Source organism: Sapajus apella, unplaced genomic scaffold, assembly GCF_009761245.1.
Source record: "Sapajus apella isolate SASKATOON/1434 unplaced genomic scaffold, GSC_monkey_1.0 scaffold12, whole genome shotgun sequence".
NCBI classification, from domain to species: domain Eukaryota; kingdom Metazoa; phylum Chordata; class Mammalia; order Primates; family Cebidae; genus Sapajus; species Sapajus apella.
Window position 1 is genome coordinate 2,468,855 of NW_022436952.1, and position 17,185 is coordinate 2,486,039.

Here is a 17,185-nt window from a genome sequence, read left to right on the forward strand (position 1 = left end):
CACCGCAACCTCCGCCTCCTGGGTTCAGGCAATTCTCCTGCCTCAGCCTCCTGAGTAGCTGGGATTACAGGTACACGCCACCATGCCCAGCTGAATTTTTGTATTTTTTTAGTAGAGACGGGGTTTCACCATGTTGACCAGGATGGTCTCGATCTCTTGACCTCGTGATCCACCCGCCTCGGCCTCCCAAAGTGCTGGGATTACAGGCGTGAGCCACCGCGCCCGGCAAGACGGAGTTTCGCTCTTGTTACCCAGGCTGGAATGCAATGGCGCGATCTCGGCTCACCGCAACCTCCGCCTCCTGGGTTCAGGCAATTCTCCTGCCTCAGCCTCCTGAGTAGCTGGGATTACAGGCATGCACCACCATGCCTAGCTAATTTTTTTTGTATTTTTAGTAGAAACGGGGTTTCACCGTGTTGACCAGCATGGTCTCGATCTCTTGACCTCATGATCCACCCACCTCGGCCTCCCAGAGTGCTGGGATTACAGGCTTGAGCCACCGCGCCCGGCCTAATTTTTCTACTTTTTAGTAGAGATGGGGTTTCACCATGTAGGCCAGGCTGGTCTCAAATTCCTGACCTTGTGATCCGCCCACCTCAGCCTCCCAAAGTGCTGGGATTACAGGCCTGAGCCACCGTGCTCAGCCTGAACCTGGGACTTCTGATTTGGCTGGGTGCTCTTCTTCCATCTGCAAGCGCCTTGGTCCCCTCCTCCCCTTGGCAAGAGGGCTCAGCCCCACTCAGGCTTCTCTGGTGGACTGGATGCTGGTGTGCTGCCATTTTGTCAGTGTGCAGCCATAGCCTCTTCACGTAGAAATTGGGAATAAAGTCAGGCGCGGTGGCTCACACCTGTAATCCCAGCACTTTCAGAGGCCGAGGTGGGCGCATCACCTGAGGTCAGGAATTCAAGACCAGCCTGGCCAACACGGTAAAACCCCGTCTCTACTAAAAATATAAAACTTAGCCAGGTGTGGTGGTGCATGCTTGTAGTTCCAGCTACTTGGGAGGCTGAGGCAGGAGAATCGCTGGAACCCGGGAGGTGGAGTTTGCAGTAAGCCAAGATCGTGTCACTGCACTCTAGCCTGGATGACACAGTGAGATTCTGTTTCACACACACACACACACACACACACACACACACACACACAAAGAAGGGAAAAAATTGGGAATAATAAAACATGTGCCAGGGTTGCTTTGAGGGAAGAATGAGATTCATTTAATAATAAAGGCCACTGGGCGCTCCACCGCCCCCATGGCATCTTGTGGCTTCTGCCTCTCCCTAGGCAGCCGTCCAGCCCTCAGCAGTCTCCTGGCGGCAGACCTGGGCTGTTGGGGGTGGTGAGGGGCCTGCTGAGGAATTTCCTCTCCTGCGGCCAGCCTTGACTGTTGTGATCCTTTTCGATGTGAGGCTGGCGAGGGGTGACCCTTGTGGTTTGAACTGAGGCTGAGGCCTACTCCCCTCCCGCTTAGCTGAGAAGCCCCAGGGTTAGGCGGTGTCTACGGAGGAGAGTCCTCTGGCTGGGATGCAGTGTGTTTATTGACCAGAGCTGCAGATGTCCAGCAGCGTCCAGATGTTGCTCAGCCTTGAGCCCAACAGTGCAGTATTCAGAGGGTTACTGCGGCCGTGTTTACTGGTACATCGCACCTTCCTTCTCTCCTGCTTGAATGTCTGGTTTTCTCCCTCCTCCCCAGGGGCAGCTTCTCTTCCAAGCTCTCTTCTATTCTCTCTTGAGACTCACTCTTGAGGCAGGGGGATGGTTGGGGAAGGCAGCAGGGCACGAGGAGCGCCCAGCAGGATTTTCCCGTGTCTGTCTTCACTGAGCGCCCCCCTCCCACCCCCGTTTCCTGCCTGTGGCTGTTCCCCTCTGCTGCCGGGGAAAGGGTGCATGTGGAAAGGGGGCTGGGGGGCTCCTCCTGAAATAGCTGCACTTGCAAATCCCTGGGAAGCAGCTGTGCACATCTGGCAGCCCAGAGCCTGCTGTCTGGGGTTGCGGACCTGGCTTCTGTTTATCGCGAAACTTTTTTGAGTAGGAGTTTTGCTCTTGTTGCTCAGGCTGGAGTGTGATGGCACAGTCTCTGCTCACTGCAACCTCCACCTCCCAGGTTCAAATGATTCTCCTGCCTCAGCCTCCCAAGTAGCTGGGACTACAGGCACGCACCACCATGCCCAGCTAATTTTTGTATTTTTAGTAGAGACAGGGTTTCACCATGTTGGCCAGGATGGTCTCGATCTGTTGACCTTGTGATCCGCCCGCCTCGGCCTCCCAAAGTGCTGGGATTACAGGTGTGAGCCACCGTGTCTGGTTCACACTTGGCTAGTTTTGTATTTTTAGTAGCAATGGGGTTTCTCCATGTTGGTCAGGCTGGTCTCAAACTCCTGACCTCAGGTGATCCACGGCGCCAGGCTTCAGCCCGAAACTCTGAGTCACTCGGGATGGTGGGAGGAGAGGGAAGGAGGCAACTGGGAGCCAGCCTGGCCCCTGCCTCTGCCTGTTCCAGGTGTGCTCACGGCTGCCTGCCATAAAAGGTTGGGAGACCTGCAGGAGCATTCGTCATCCTCCTGGAGGGCGGCACTGGGGCTGTCACGGGGAAGACTTATCCTTGGTGATCTTTGTTCCTGGGTGGGGCCAGATTGCCTAGCCACACCACCCTCACCCTCACCTGGTCCCCATCACAGTGAGACAAGCCGGGTGCTGCTTGGCCTCATGGGTGGACCAGCCTGAGTTCTGCTTACTCACTGAGGCTGTGCCAGGATATGTAAAGGCCACAGAACTCAGTGCCCCTCACACCCATGCTTGGTCCCAGTCCCAACTCTGCCACTCTGCCATTTCCTTTCTTTTCTTTTTTTTTTTTGAGATGGAATCTGGCTCTGTCACCCAGCCTGGAGTGCAGTGGTACAATCTTGGCTCACTGCAGCCTCCACCTGCCAGGTTCAAGCGGTTCTCCTGCCTCAGTCTTCTGAGTAGCTGGGACTACAGGCACGTGCCACCATGCCCGGCTAATTTTTTGTATTTTTAGTAGAGACGGGGTTTCACCTTGCTGGCCAGGATGGTCTCGAACTCCTGACCTCGTGATCCACCCACCTCAGCCTCCCAAAGTGCTGGCATTACAGGCATGAGCTGCTGCACCTGGCAGCTCTACCTCAGTTTCTGCATCTATATATGGGGGGAACAGCGCATGCACTTTGAAACCCACTTGTGAGTATGACGGTCTGTGAGAGGTCTGGCTCGTAGTAGGCCCTCATGGGATCACGGCATCCATTCTCCCCGCAGCCACTGACCTCTGCAGGTCAGTTCCCAGGACAGTGGAGCCAAACCCAGACCAAGTGGGAAGTTCACCTCCCTAGTACGAAGTATGGTCCTGCTACTCATTAACCTTCAGGTGCCCCTAAACCTCTGCAGAGAGAGAGAGAGAGGGGTTCCTATGGCAGTGACCACCTAGAGGCCTGCCACACCCCAGATCCCAAGCCTGGGCTCGGGGAGACCAGGAGGTGAGGAAGCACTTCTGGAGGAGAGGCGGTGCTGATGGTCATGGCCGTGGTCCCTGAGTACCTGCTATGCACCAGGCACTGCACCAGATCCTCGCAACCACCTTTGAGGGAGGTGGCCTGACCCCATTTTGTGGATGAGGACGCTGAGTTTCCGTGGAGAGGGGAATTGCCCCAGTAGTGAGAAGCTGAGATTTGAACTGCTCCGCAGGACTCAAAAAGGCTTCTAGGGGCTGGGAAGGCTGGGAGAGAAGGGGCCTTAGGGCCTGGGCCTTAGAGCCACTTAGGATCCTGCCCAACCGGCAGGAAAGCCAGATCCTGGAGTCTCGGAGGGAGCCTGGGGGCTCCAGAGAAACCTGTCAGACAGCTTCCCTGCCCCACCCAGTTTCCTGCCCAGTGGCCGGGTGCCTCCTCCCTGCAGCCTTTCCCAGGGAGTCCCAGGGGTTGAGGATGGGTCCAGGGGACCTCAGAAGCTGCTGGAGGCGCTGAGTGCCTTCTCTTACCCCTGGGAGAGTTGGGTCAGGGCAGCAAGGTGAGTGAGCAGGGGCTGCTGGTGGCAGCTGGTCCTTTACTGCCCTGCCCCCTGGGGCTCATCCCTCTGAGAGATCAGAGACATGAGCCTAGGACTCACACACAGCTGCACCCCTGGGGCTCACTGCTCCCAGGGTGTCTCATCATAGGCAGGCCCTCCCTGGGCCTTGTACCCTTCTGGGCACTCACCCCCTGCTGCACCCTATTGGAACCCCTGGGGCCAGGGCGATGATGTGGGAAGACAGGCAGGACTTGGGGATGGGCTGAAGCTGGGGGCTGGGCAAGGTGTTGGGGTACCCCACTGCGGCCAGCTGACTTCCTGCTTCCTGACTTCCTCTTTTGTGCCCCCAGTAGCCACGATGGAGGTGATGAATCTGATGGAACAGCCTATCAAGGTGACTGAGTGGCAGCAGACATACACCTACGACTCGGGCATCCACTCAGGCGCCAACACCTGCGTGCCCTCCGTCAGCAGCAAGGGCATCATGGAGGAGGACGAGGCCTGTGGGCGCCAGTACACTCTCAAGAAGACTACCACCTACACCCAGGGGGTGCCTCTGAGCCAAGGTCAGGACCCTGGGGACTATCCATGGGGCAGAAAACCTGCCTGGGTCCTGGAGAGAGGCCAGAGTGAAAGGAGGCAGATTGTGGGGGGCTCCTGGCCTGAGGGAGGAGGCACAGCTCATGCTAACAGGGGCCCACCCAGTCTGAAGGAGGAGGTGCAGCTACTTCAGGGTGCTGCATCTGGGAGGGCTGCAGAATCCTCTTCTGTGAACCGCCAGTAGAAAGGGAAGGCATAGGCCGGGCGCGGGCTCATGCCTGTAATCCCAGCACCCGGGGAGGCCAAGGCGGGCAGATCACAAAGTCAAGAGATTGAGACCATCCTGGCCAACATGGTGAAACCCCGTCTATATTAAAAATACAAAAATTAGCCCAGCATGGTGGTGTGCGCCTCTAATCCCAGCTACTGGAGAGGCTGAGGCAGAAAAATCACATGAACCCGGAAGGTGGAGGTTGCAGTGAGCCGAGATTGCGCCACTACACTCCTGCCTGGTGAAAGAGCGAGACTCTGTCTCAAAAAAAAAAAAAAAAAAAGAAAGGTAAGGCATAGATCCTGCCCTCAGGGTGCCCCCAGTCTGAAGGAAGAGGTATCATCCCTTGCCTTCTGTGAACAGAAGAATCTGATGAGGAGGCTGGGCTCATACCTGTAATTTGGGAGGCTGAGGTGGGCGGATCACCTGAGGTCAGGAGTTCAAGACCAGCCTGGCCAACATGGTGAAACCTCATCTCTATTAAAAACAAAAAAAAATTAGCTGGGTATGTTGGCGAGTGCCTATAGTCCCAGCTACTTGGGAGGCTGAGGCAGGAGAATTGCTTGAAGCCACACGGTGGAGGTTGCAGTGAGCTGAGATTGTGCCACTGCACTCCAGCCTGGGTAACAGAGTAAGACTCTGTCTCAAAAAAGAAAAAAAAAAGAATCTGATGAGGAGGCATCACTACGGCTCTCAGGGAGCCCATGGATGACAGGGGGGACACAGCTCTTTGGGTCCAGGAGCCTCATGTTTGATGAGAGAGCCAGGCCCGTATGCCCCAGGAACCCCCCAGGGATTCCCCTTTGGGTAGAGGAGGTGTAGGTCTCAAGCCTGAGGGCTCCTCTTTGGGGCTGGAGGGAGACCAGGCCTCTGCTGCTGACATGCAGGTAGGCTGAGGCTACGGGAGGAGTGACTGACTCAGCTCTGGGGCTTAGCCCGAGATGGGGATGCCCCGCCAGCCCAAGGCTCCCTTGCCCCTTTCAGGGAGAGAAGTAGCTAGACCCTAGGACCGTTAGCCACAGGTGCCTCCAGGGTCCTGAACATGCCAGCAGGTGCGCTGTGGGCAGTAGGAACAGTGTGGGTGGACTCTGGCTGGTGGGGCTCTATAAAGCTCAGCCCCTGCACACTGGTCTCCTCCCTGACAGCTGGTAGGGGTGGTAGGAGCCTCTTGGCTGGGCAGGGCCAGGCACTGCCTTGGTAGCAAAAAGTACAGCATCCAGGTGGGAAAGCCATGAAGATCTCTCCTTCTTCCCGACTAATTAGAGGGTGGAACCTCTGCCTCCCCCCTCCTGGGGCATCAGGACAGTTGCCAGGGTGTGGCTGCCTGGGCGCCTACCTGTGGCACTCCCAGGCCCACCCGGGGGATGGAAGCTAGAGAGGAAGCTGACATCTCAGCTGAGGACCCAGCTCCTGCTCTCTGAACCCACAGCCCTGACTTTCCCTTTGACCGGCTGTGTGATGTTGGTGGCTCTCTGGGCCTGTTTGCCTGCCTGTTTAGTGGGAGGGTTGCTACCGCTGGGGATGAGGAGGGTGTAATTAGACTCTGAGGTTTCAGAGTTGAAAGAGACCTGATGGGTAAGGGAGGAGAATGAGTAGGGGTCTGGGCCCCTGAGTCAGGCTGCCTTATAACCTCTCCGTGCCCAGTTTTCCCATCTGTAAAGTGGAGCCATTGATAGTACTTACCTTGCAGGGTTATTGTCTGATTATATGAGAAAATATAAGAAAGGCACTGAATTCACTGCCAGGCATGTAATAAGTGTGCAAAAAAAAAAAAAAGAAAGAAAATCCCATGATGGACAGAGCATATGGGTCCATTTTACAGATGAGGTTACTGAGGTGATGGCGATTCCCCAGGTCCCTGGTGAGAGGTAGAATGGCGAGTCATGCGCTGGGGCTTTGCGCAGGGTGGGAGGTGGTCTGGATGGCCCAGGTGGGGCTGTCTACAGCCTGCCCTGCTTCCCAGTGTTCGCCCAGCCCACCGCCCACACTCAGTCCTTGTCCCCATGGCCCCCAGGTGACCTGGAGTACCAGATGTCCACCACAGCCAGAGCCAAGCGGGTGCGGGAGGCCATGTGCCCTGGCATGTCAGGCGAGGACAGCTCGTTGCTGCTGGCCACCCAGGTGGAGGGGCAGGCCACCAACCTGCAGCGGCTGGCCGAGCCGTCCCAGCTGCTCAAGTCGGCCATCGTGCATCTCATCAACTACCAGGACGACGCTGAACTGGCCACCCGCGCCCTGCCCGAGCTCACCAAGCTGCTCAATGACGAGGACCCGGTCCGTGAGGGTCCCGGCGAAGGGGGGGCTGGGTGGGGGGGCCATTGTAGGGCTGGAGGGAGGTCATGACCTGGGCCCCTCCTGTGTGTGAGGAGTCTGACTGGGGTCCTCCTCAGCGCTGTGGGAGGGTATCCCAGCCCCTCCTTAGTGCTCACTTCCCCGAACCTGCCTTCGCCCTCCAGGTAGTGGTGACCAAGGCGGCCATGATTGTGAACCAGCTGTCGAAGAAGGAAGCATCGCGGCGGGCCCTGATGGGTTCTCCCCAGCTGGTGGCAGCTGTCGTGCGCACCATGCAGAACACCAGTGACCTGGACACGGCCCGCTGCACCACCAGCATCCTGCACAACCTCTCCCACCACCGGGAGGGGCTGCTCGCCATCTTCAAGTCGGGCGGCATCCCTGCTCTAGTCCGCATGCTCAGGTACCCATCCCTGCTCACTGCGGGAGCCTGAGACCCCCTCTCACGTGGGCCTCTCTCCTCCCTTCCCTGGGCTCCCATAAATACCCACTGAGTACCTCCCATGTGCCAGGTAGAAGCACGCCCCATCCTGGTGCCTAGTTGCTCACAGCCCAGCGAGGAACACAGGCATGTAAACAGCATGTCAGTGATCAGGATATGACACAGGCTGTGGCAGAAGAGCACTGAGATTGCTCAGAGGTGGAATCGCTTAATGGCAGGGGATGGACAGATGAGTGACGTTTGGCTAGTGAAGAGGAAGGAAGAGTTTCCAGGCAGAGGGAACAGCATATGCAAAGTCCCTAGCACACTTTATCTTTCCTGGCCTCCTACAAAATGTTCACTGGCCTCGTTTCTTGATTTTTTTTTGAGATGAGGCCTCGCTCTGTCCCCTAAGCTGGAGTGCAGTGGCATGATCTCAGCTCACTGCAGCCTCTGTCTTCTGGGTTCTAACGATTCTCCTGTCTCAGTCTCCTGAGCAGCTGGGATTACAGGCTGTCTGCCACCATGCTCAGCAATTTTTTTTTTTAGATGGAGTCTCCCTCTGTTACCCAGGCTGGAGTGCAGTGGTGTGATCTTGGCTCACTGCAACCTCCGCCTCCTGGGTTCAAGCGATTCTCCTGCCTCAGCCTCCCAAGTAGCTGGGATTAAAGGTGTGCACCACCACACCCAGATAATTTTTTGTATTTTTAGTAGAGACGGGGTATCACCATGTTGGTCAGGCTAGTCTTGAACTCCTGACCTTGTGATCCGCCCGCCTTGTCCTCCCAAAGTGCTGGGGTTACAGGTATGAGCCACGATGCCTGTCCAGTTTTTTGTATTTTTAGTAGAGACGGTGTTTCTCCGTGTTGTCCACGCTGGCCTCAAAACTCCTAACCTCAGGTGATCCACATGCCTTGGCGTCCCAAAGTGCTGGGATTACAGACATGAGCCACCGTGCCTGGCCTCATTTCTCATCCCCATCCCAGGCTGGGAGCTCCCTCAGGGGAGATACTGATGTCACTCCCCTCTGGATGCCTTGCAAGGCCTTTCTAATATGTGGCCTTCCATGTGGTAGTTACTTAGTAGAGATCTGTAGGGGACCTACTATGCGCTCAGCACAGGGCTGGGGGCTCAGAAGCAGGAGGAGTCATTGTCCCAGTTGGGAGAAGAGAAGTGCTGTTTGCTTCACGCTTAAGAGCAGGGTAGGCTCAAGGAATGATGAGATCTTTGCAAAGGGATATTTCCAGAGGGGTGTCAGTATGGGGGAGGCTACCTGGGGGAGGTGGAAACCCATGCCAGGTTCACATGTATGCCAGGGACATGTGGGGCCTGAGCATACTAACCCCTGCCCACCCCCCAGCTCCCCTGTGGAGTCGGTCCTGTTCTACGCCATCACCACGCTGCACAACCTGCTTCTGTACCAGGAGGGTGCCAAGATGGCGGTGCGCCTGGCCGATGGGCTGCAGAAGATGGTGCCCCTGCTCAACAAGAACAACCCCAAGTTCCTGGCCATCACCACCGACTGCCTACAGCTCCTGGCCTACGGCAACCAGGAGAGCAAGGTGGGCCCCCCAGCCCTCCCGAGGCCTGAAGCCCACCCTTGCGTCACCTTCCATCCTGCGTAGCCTCAGGCCGCTGCCTGCTTACTCCTTTTAGATGAGATATAGGTGCGGCTATACATGCTCCATCATGCGACTGAATTGCTAACAATTACTGTTTTGAGGATAAGGAAAAAAAATCACTCATCCTCATACAGCCACTATTGTCATTGCAATGCGCTTCCTTAAGAGCTGCTCTGTGGGCCTATTACAGATGTGTGCACATCCCTGTCATCATAACAATCTGCAATGTTGCATCTGTTTTCTACCTGATTTTTTATTTTATTTTATTTTATTTTATTTATTTATTTTTTTGCGACGGAGTTTCGCTCTTGTTACCCAGGCTGGAGTGCAATGGCGCGATCTCGGCTCACCGCAACCTCCGCCTCCTGGGTTCAGGCAATTCTCCTGCCTCAGCCTCCCGAGTAGCCGGGACTACAGGCACGCGCCACCATGCCCAGCTAATTTTTTGTATTTTTAGTAGAGACGGGGTTTCACCATGTTGACCAGGATGGTCTCGATCTCTTGACCTCGTGATCCACCCGCCTCGGCCTCCCAAAGTGCTGGGATTACAGGCGTGAGCCACCGCGCCTGGCCGATTTTTTTATTTTTTATTTTTTGAGATGAAGTTTTGCTCTGTTGACCAGGCTGGAGTGCACTGGTGCGATCTCAGGTCACTACAACCTCTGCCTCCCGGTTCAAGCGATTCTCTTGCCTCAGCCTCCTGAGTAGCTAGAATTACAGGCACCTGCCACCACACCCAGCTAATTTTGTATTTTTAGTTGGGATGAGTTTCTCCATGTTGGTCAGGCTGGTCTCAAACTCCCAATCTCTTTGCAAATGTGCATTGATAAAAAGAAAAAAAAAAAACTAACTCCCGATCTCAGGTGATCTACCCGCCTGGGCCTCCTGGAGTGCTGTGATTGCAGGCATGAGCCACTATGCCTGACATGGTTATTATTATTCTTATCATTAGTATTATTGTATTTTGAGACAAGGTCTCACTCTGTCACACAGGCTGGAGTGCAGTGGTGTAATCAGGGCTCACTGCTGCTGTGACCTGTTGGGCTCAGATGATCCTCCCATCTCAGCCTCCCAAGTAGCTGGGACTTAAGGCACATGCCACCATGCCTATTTTTTTTTTTCTTTTCTGAGATGGAGTCTTGCTCTATTGCCCAGGCTGGAGTGCAGTGGCGAAGTCTCAGCCCACTGCAACCTGCCTCCTGCATTCAAGTGCTTCTCCTGCCTCAGCCTCCTGAGTAGCTGTGATTTAAGGCGTGTACCACCACACCCAGCTAAGTTTTGAATTTTTAGTAGAGATGGGGTTTCACCATGTTGGCCAGGCTGGTCTTAAACTCCTGACCTCGTGATCCATCCACCTCGGCCTCCCAAAGTGCTGGGATTACAGGCGTGAGCTATCACACCCGGCCCCTGGCTTATTTTTTGTAGTGATGGGGTTTCTCCATGTTGCCCAGGCTAGTCTCAAATGCCTGGGCTCAAGTGATCTGACCGCCTGGGCCTCCCAAATCGCCAGGGTTACAGGTGTGAGCCACTGTGCCTGGCCTGGCCTGCATGATGTGTATGTTTTTGCTTTTGTTTTTTTGAGATGGAGTTTCACTCTTATATCCCAGGCTTGAGTGCAATGGTGCAATCTCTGCCCACCACAACCTCCGCCTCCCAGGTTCAAGCGATTCTTATGCTTCAGCCTCCTGAGTAGCTGGGACTATAGGCGTGCACCACCGTGCCTGGCTAATTTTGTATTAGTAGAGACAGGGTTTCACCATGTTGGCCAGGCTGGTATCGATCTCCTGACCTTGTGATCTGCCCACCTTGGCCTCCCAAAGTGCTGGGATTACAGGAGTGAGCCATGGCACCCGGTCCCCACCTTGATAAACAATGCTATAATGACTGTCTTTGGGCATATGGCTTTTGTCAAAGAGTGGAAACAATTCTCATCAATGGGGTTAAAGATTTTTAACACTTACAGGCTTTTACCCAAATGGCGAGATTGACTGGACTAATTTCCAGTGCTATAACTGGTAATGGTATGAATATGAATACAGTTTTGCCACATCCTCGTCAGCACTGGGTATTATCCCTTTTTCCAAAATGTTGGCTTATGTAACAGTTATGAACCTATTGGGGTGGGCTGGCCATGGTGGCTCACACCTGTAATCCCAGCACTTGTGGGAGGCCAAGGTGGGTGAATTGCCTGAGGTCAGGAGTTTGAAACCAGCCTGGCCAACATAATGAAACCCTGTCTTTACTAAAAATACAAAAATTAGCTGGCCGTGGTGGCACACACCTATAATCCCAGTTACTTGGAAGGCCAAGGCATAAGAGTTGCATGAACCCAGGAGGCAGAGATTGCAGTGAGCTGAGATCGCACCACTGCACTCCAGCCTGGGCAACAGAGAGAGACGCTATTTCAAAAAACAAAAAAACAAAAACAAAAAAAACCTATTTGGGTGTTTGGCTGGGTGTGGTGGCCAACACCTGTTATCCCAGCACTTTGGGAGGCCAAGGTGGGAGGATCACTTGCTGCTAGGAGATCAAGACTAACCTGGGCAACATAGTGAGACCCCCCCCAATCTTTATAAAAAGAAAAAAATACAGCTGGGCGTGGTGGCTCACACCTGTAATCCCAGCACTTTGGGAGGCCAAGGCGGATGGATCGCCTGCGGTCGGGAGTTCAAGACCAGCCTGAGCAACATGGAGAAACCCCGTCCCTACTAATAATACAAAATTAGCTGAGCGTAGTGGCTTATGCCTGTAATCCCAGCTACTCGGGAGGCTGAGGCAGGAGAATCACTTGAACCCTGGAGGCGGAGGTTGCGGTGAGCTGAGATTGTGCAATTGCACTGCAGCCTGGGCAACAAGAACGAAACTCAGTCTCAAAAAAAATAAAAGAAAAAGAAAAAAATACATTAAAAGAAAAAAAACGAACTATTCGTGCTTTAGCTGAAGCTCGGTAATGACAGCTGTGTAGTAATGACAGCTCTGTCTCCTGCCTCGCCCTTCCTTGTTCCCAAATTCCCTGTCCATCTCACACTCATCCCCTCTTCGCCCCCAGCTGATCATCCTGGCCAATAGTGGGCCCCAGGCCCTCGTGCAGATCATGCGTAACTACAGTTATGAGAAGCTGCTCTGGACCACCAGTCGCGTGCTCAAGGTGCTGTCTGTGTGTCCCAGCAATAAACCTGCCATTGTCGAGGCCGGTGAGTGTGATGGCCTTGAGGGTGGCTGGTGGGGGGCTCTGCCCAGCTGCCAGGCTCAGCCATGGAACCCCTATCCCCACCCCAGGTGGGATGCAGGCCCTGGGCAAGCACCTGACCAGCAACAGCCCCCGCCTGGTGCAGAACTGCCTGTGGACCCTGCGCAACCTCTCGGATGTGGCCACCAAGCAGGTGAGGGAGGTGTCTGGGCCTGGGGTTGACTCTTCAGCTGCCCCATCCAGCCTCCTGTCTGGGCATCCGACCTTAGGTACTGTGGGAGGACTGGGGGCTCTAATTCTCTCTTTCTTGTGGCTGAGGCTATAGAAATGCCTTGAAGACCCTCATCTTCAAGCTGGGGTTTTTCTGTCCCACCGCAAGGCCCACATGTCTCTCTGGGAGAAGTGGGATGTCTGAGTTAGTGATTTTCCTGGAAGTGGATTTGGCTCAGGGCCCTAGGGTGGTGGAGCAGTAGTGAGGGTGCAGAAAGGTGAGAAGCGATTAGATGTGGCTCTGCTGGGCCACTGAAGCGTGCGGCCCTCTCAACAATTGCCTCCTGGTCTTGAGGCCTTTCTTGGCCACCGTACTTTGGACTGAGGTTGGTTCTTCCTGGGTCTGAGGGCCCCAGGGAGAGGCTGATGAGGTGGAGGGAAGAGCCTGGGGCTTAGAGCCAGGCCTGGGTTCAGATCCAGCCACTAGCTGTGTGTCTGTGGGCAAGTTCCCCAACCTCTCTGAGCCTCATTGCCTCCTTTGCAGCATGGGATAGTAACATCCTCTCACAGGGTGTGGCGGGTCATAGGGATGAAAGTTCCTGGGCACACACAGGCAGGACTGACCCTTTTAGCTCATCCTGCTCCCCTTGGACATATTTGAGAGGGCCACCTGGAGTTGGCTGCTCCCTGACTCCCCCTTCCTTCCCTGCAGGAGGGCCTGGAGAGCGTGCTGAAGATTCTGGTGAATCAGCTGAGCGTGGATGACGTCAACGTGCTCACCTGTGCCACGGGCACGCTGTCCAACCTCACGTGCAACAACAGCAAGAACAAGACGCTGGTGACACAGAACAGCGGAGTGGAGGCTCTCATCCATGCCATCCTGCGCGCGGGTGACAAGGACGACATCACAGAGCCTGCCGTCTGCGCTCTGCGCCATCTCACTAGCCGCCACCCCGAGGCCGAAATGGCCCAGAACTCTGTGCGTCTCAACTATGGCATCCCGGCCATCGTCAAGCTGCTCAACCAGCCCAACCAGTGGCCGCTGGTCAAGGTACTGCGGTTAGGCACGGGGAAGGAGCTCCCTGCGGCAGGCGTAGGTGCTGTGTCGGCATAGGCAAAGCTGCAGTAGCAAAGAAGCCCCAAATACAGTGGCTTGAATAAGAGAGACATTTATTTCTCTCTCGTGTAACAGTTTAGACCTCAACAATGGCTCTGCCCCAAAATTCCAGATTCCTTCTGTCTTGTAGCTCCACCATCCCCTAGGGCAGAGCTCAGAGTTCAAAATGCAACTGAGTACCCTGGGCGGTTTCATTAGACTGCAGGTTCCAGGGCCAGGTGCAGTGGCTCACGTCTGTAATCCCAACACTTTGGGAGGCTATGGTAGGAGGATTGCTTGAGGCCAGGAATTTGAGACCAGCCTAACAACATAGCAAGACCTGTCTCAACAACAACAACAACATTTTTTTGTTTTGTTTTTTGAGACGGAGTGTTTGCTCTTGTTGCCCAGACTGGAGTTCAGTGGCGCAATCTTGGCTCACTGCCACGTCTGCCTCCTGGGTTCAAGAGATTCTCCTGCCTCAGCCTCCGGAGTAGCTGGGATCACAGGTATGCGCCACCACGCCCGGCTAATTTTGTATTTTTAGTAGAGATGGGGTTTCTCCATGTCGGTCAGGCTGGTCTCGAACTCCCAACTTCAGGTAATCTGCCTGCCTCGGCCTCTCAAAAGTGCTGAGATAACAGGCGTGAACCACCGCACCCAGCCAAGAACAACAAAAATTAGCCAGGCGTGTGGTGGTGCACACCTGTAGTCCCAGCTCCTGGGGAGGCTCAGGTAGGAGGATCGCTTGAGCACAGGAGTTGGAGGTTACAGTGAGCTATATGATTGCATCAGTGCACTCCAGCCTGGGTGACAGAACAAAAACCCATCCCTTAAAAGAAAAACAGGAGGCTGGGTGCTGTGGCTCACATCTATAGTTCTAGCACTTTGGGAGGCAAAGGGGAAGGTGAAAGGGTCACTTGAGGCCAGGCGTTTGAGACCATCCTGGGTAGTAACATAGTGAGACACTCACCTCTTACAAAAAAATTGAAAAGGCGGCCAGATTCGGTGGCTCAGACCTGTAATCCCAGCACTTGGAGAGGCCAAGGCGGGTGGATCACCTGAGGTCAGGAGTTTGAGACCAGCCTGACCAACATGGAGAAACCCTGTCTCTACTAAAAACAGAAAATTAGCTGGGCCTGGTGGTGCATGCCTGTAATCCTAGGTACTCAGGAGGCTGAGGCAGGAGAATTGCTTGAACCCGGGAGGCAGAGATTTCAAGGAGGTGGAGGTTTCAGTGAGCTAAAATCTCACCATTGCACTCCAGCCTGGGTAACAAGAGCGAAACTCCGTCTCAAAAAAAAAAAAAAAAAAAAATTGAAAAAAAATCCAAACAAATAAACAATTTCTCTCTCTCTCTCTCTTTATCTCTGTCTCTGTCTCTTTCTCTCTCTCTCTCTCTCTCTCTCTCACACACACACACACACACACACACACACACACACACGGACTGCAGGTCCCAATTCAGCAGACCTGTTATGAAAGCAAAACTCCATCTCAAAAAAAGAAAAGAATTAGCTGTGAGCACCCCCAGATCCTGTGGAATAAGTGACGTGGCTGGGGTGGTCTTATTCTCTGGAGATCTTCCAGTATGCCTGTGTCTGACCTCGGGGAAAGGTGAAGGAGGGTGGGGATACCTGAAGCTGGGAAGCTTGGGATCCTTCAGATGTCCAAGAAGTGCCCCTGATCGCTGCCCCTTTTTTTTGCCAGGCAACCATCGGCTTGATCAGGAATCTGGCCCTGTGCCCAGCCAACCATGCCCCTCTGCAGGAGGCAGCAGTCATCCCCCGCCTCGTCCAACTGCTGGTCAAGGCCCACCAGGATGCTCAGCGCCACGTGGCTGCAGGCACACAGCAGCCCTACACGGTATGTGAGCTGTTGGTGCCTGTGACAGCCTTCCTGGGAAGTCAGGGTATCCTTTGGGTGTGTGTGTGTGAATGGGGACGTCAGTTGCAAGGGATGCCAATTCCAAGTGCCTGTGAAGTTGATTCAGCTGTCAGGGTTGGGAGGAGTTGTGACCATGTCCAGGGCACCTGTCCCATGCCCCCTGCCTCTCCATGCAGGACGGTGTGAGGATGGAGGAGATTGTGGAGGGCTGCACCGGAGCCCTGCACATCCTCGCCCGGGACCCTATGAACCGCATGGAGATCTTCCGGCTCAACACCATCCCCCTGTTTGTGCAGGTGAGTCTGGGGCAGGTAGGCAGGAGAGGTTCCCCCACCACTGCTTAGAGGTCAAGGTCCCAGATTTGGGAAGCCTGGACCAGGCATCCAGAGGTCTTCGGAGGAGTTTGGAGGAAAGTGGACATACCAGGATTGACTACTTAGCAACCCCCGGATGGGCATGACTTTCTAAGCATCAAAGCAAGGAAAGAGATCACAAATGGAAGAAAAAAAATCTTGAGATTCAATCACATAAACATGAAAAACATCTGTATTTCAGAAAGAACCTTAAAAAAGCATTTTAAAAAATCAGCAAACTGGGAGAATATGTGCAAATACCGTAACAGACAAGCATTTAGACTGGGCGCGGTGGCTCACGCCTATAATCCCAGCACTTTGGGAGGCCAAGGCGGGTGGATCACAAGGTCAAGAGTTTGAGACCAGCCTGGCCAACATGGTGAAACCCTGTCTCTACCAAAAATACAAAAAATTAGCTGGGCATGGTGGCAGGTTCCCATAATCCCAGCTACTTGGGAGGCTGAAGCAGGAGAATCACTTGAATCCGGGAGGCGGAGGTTGCAGTGAGCTGAGATCGTGCCCTTGCACTCCAGCCTGGGCAACAAAGGTGAAACTGCGTCTCGGGAAAAAAAAAAAAAAAAAGAGTTTAACATCTTTTGTGTCATTGAGGTCACTGACACCAGATTCCAATGGTTAGATGAGACAGTCATGGGTAATTTCAAGGCAGCCCATAAACAACGCTCAGCCCAATTAAAGCAATAACACCCCATGGTGAGGGCCCATTTCCCACTATGGAATTGCTACAGGGTGGAGGTGGGCAGGGCTGTGGGGCGTGTTGTCCAGCCTGCCTCATCCCTTTCCACTGCTCCCTTGCTTCCTGTGTCCCCTCTCCCCAGCTCCTGTACTCGTCGGTGGAGAACATCCAGCGCGTGGCTGCCGGGGTGCTGTGTGAGCTGGCCCAGGACAAGGAGGCGGCGGACGCCATTGATGCAGAGGGGGCCTCGGCCCCGCTCATGGAATTGCTGCACTCCCGAAACGAGGGCACTGGTGAGCTGGGGGAAGGCAGGGGACTGGGTCCCCCTCCCCCAGCCATGATGGAGCCCGGCAGCCGTCTGACCTGGCTTTTCCTCTCCTCTCTGCTCAGCCACCTATGCTGCTGCCGTCCTGTTCCGCATCTCCGAGGACAAAAACCCAGACTACCGGAAGCGTGTGTCGGTGGAGCTCACCAACTCCCTCTTCAAGCATGACCCAGCTGCCTGGGAGGCTGTGAGTATCCTAGGTTGTTCTGGCTGGGAGGCTGTGAGCATCCTAGGTTGTTCTGGCTGGGAGGCTGTGAGCATCCTAG

At 54.7% G+C, this 17,185-nt stretch overlaps 1 protein-coding gene across 9 annotated transcripts in view; it reads left to right on the forward strand.

The window, feature by feature from the left end:
* JUP (junction plakoglobin) overlaps window positions 1–17,185 on the forward strand; it is a 31,369-nt gene that overhangs the window by 11,112 nt on the left and 3,072 nt on the right. For 6 of the 9 annotated variants that reach the window (XM_032279667.1, XM_032279668.1, XM_032279670.1 and 3 more), the window contains exons 2-12: window positions 4,369–4,584; window positions 6,844–7,103; window positions 7,286–7,524; window positions 8,903–9,104; window positions 12,214–12,358; window positions 12,444–12,547; window positions 13,277–13,615; window positions 15,371–15,526; window positions 15,724–15,843; window positions 16,737–16,887; window positions 16,985–17,106. In XM_032279667.1, the coding sequence (XP_032135558.1) occupies window positions 4,369–4,584; window positions 6,844–7,103; window positions 7,286–7,524; window positions 8,903–9,104; window positions 12,214–12,358; window positions 12,444–12,547; window positions 13,277–13,615; window positions 15,371–15,526; window positions 15,724–15,843; window positions 16,737–16,887; window positions 16,985–17,106 (2,054 nt within the window). The remainder of the gene's footprint in view (window positions 1–4,368; window positions 4,585–6,843; window positions 7,104–7,285; window positions 7,525–8,902; window positions 9,105–12,213; window positions 12,359–12,443; window positions 12,548–13,276; window positions 13,616–15,370; window positions 15,527–15,723; window positions 15,844–16,736; window positions 16,888–16,984; window positions 17,107–17,185) is intronic. The other 3 variants (XM_032279672.1, XM_032279673.1, XM_032279675.1) reach the window with 1 other exon arrangement.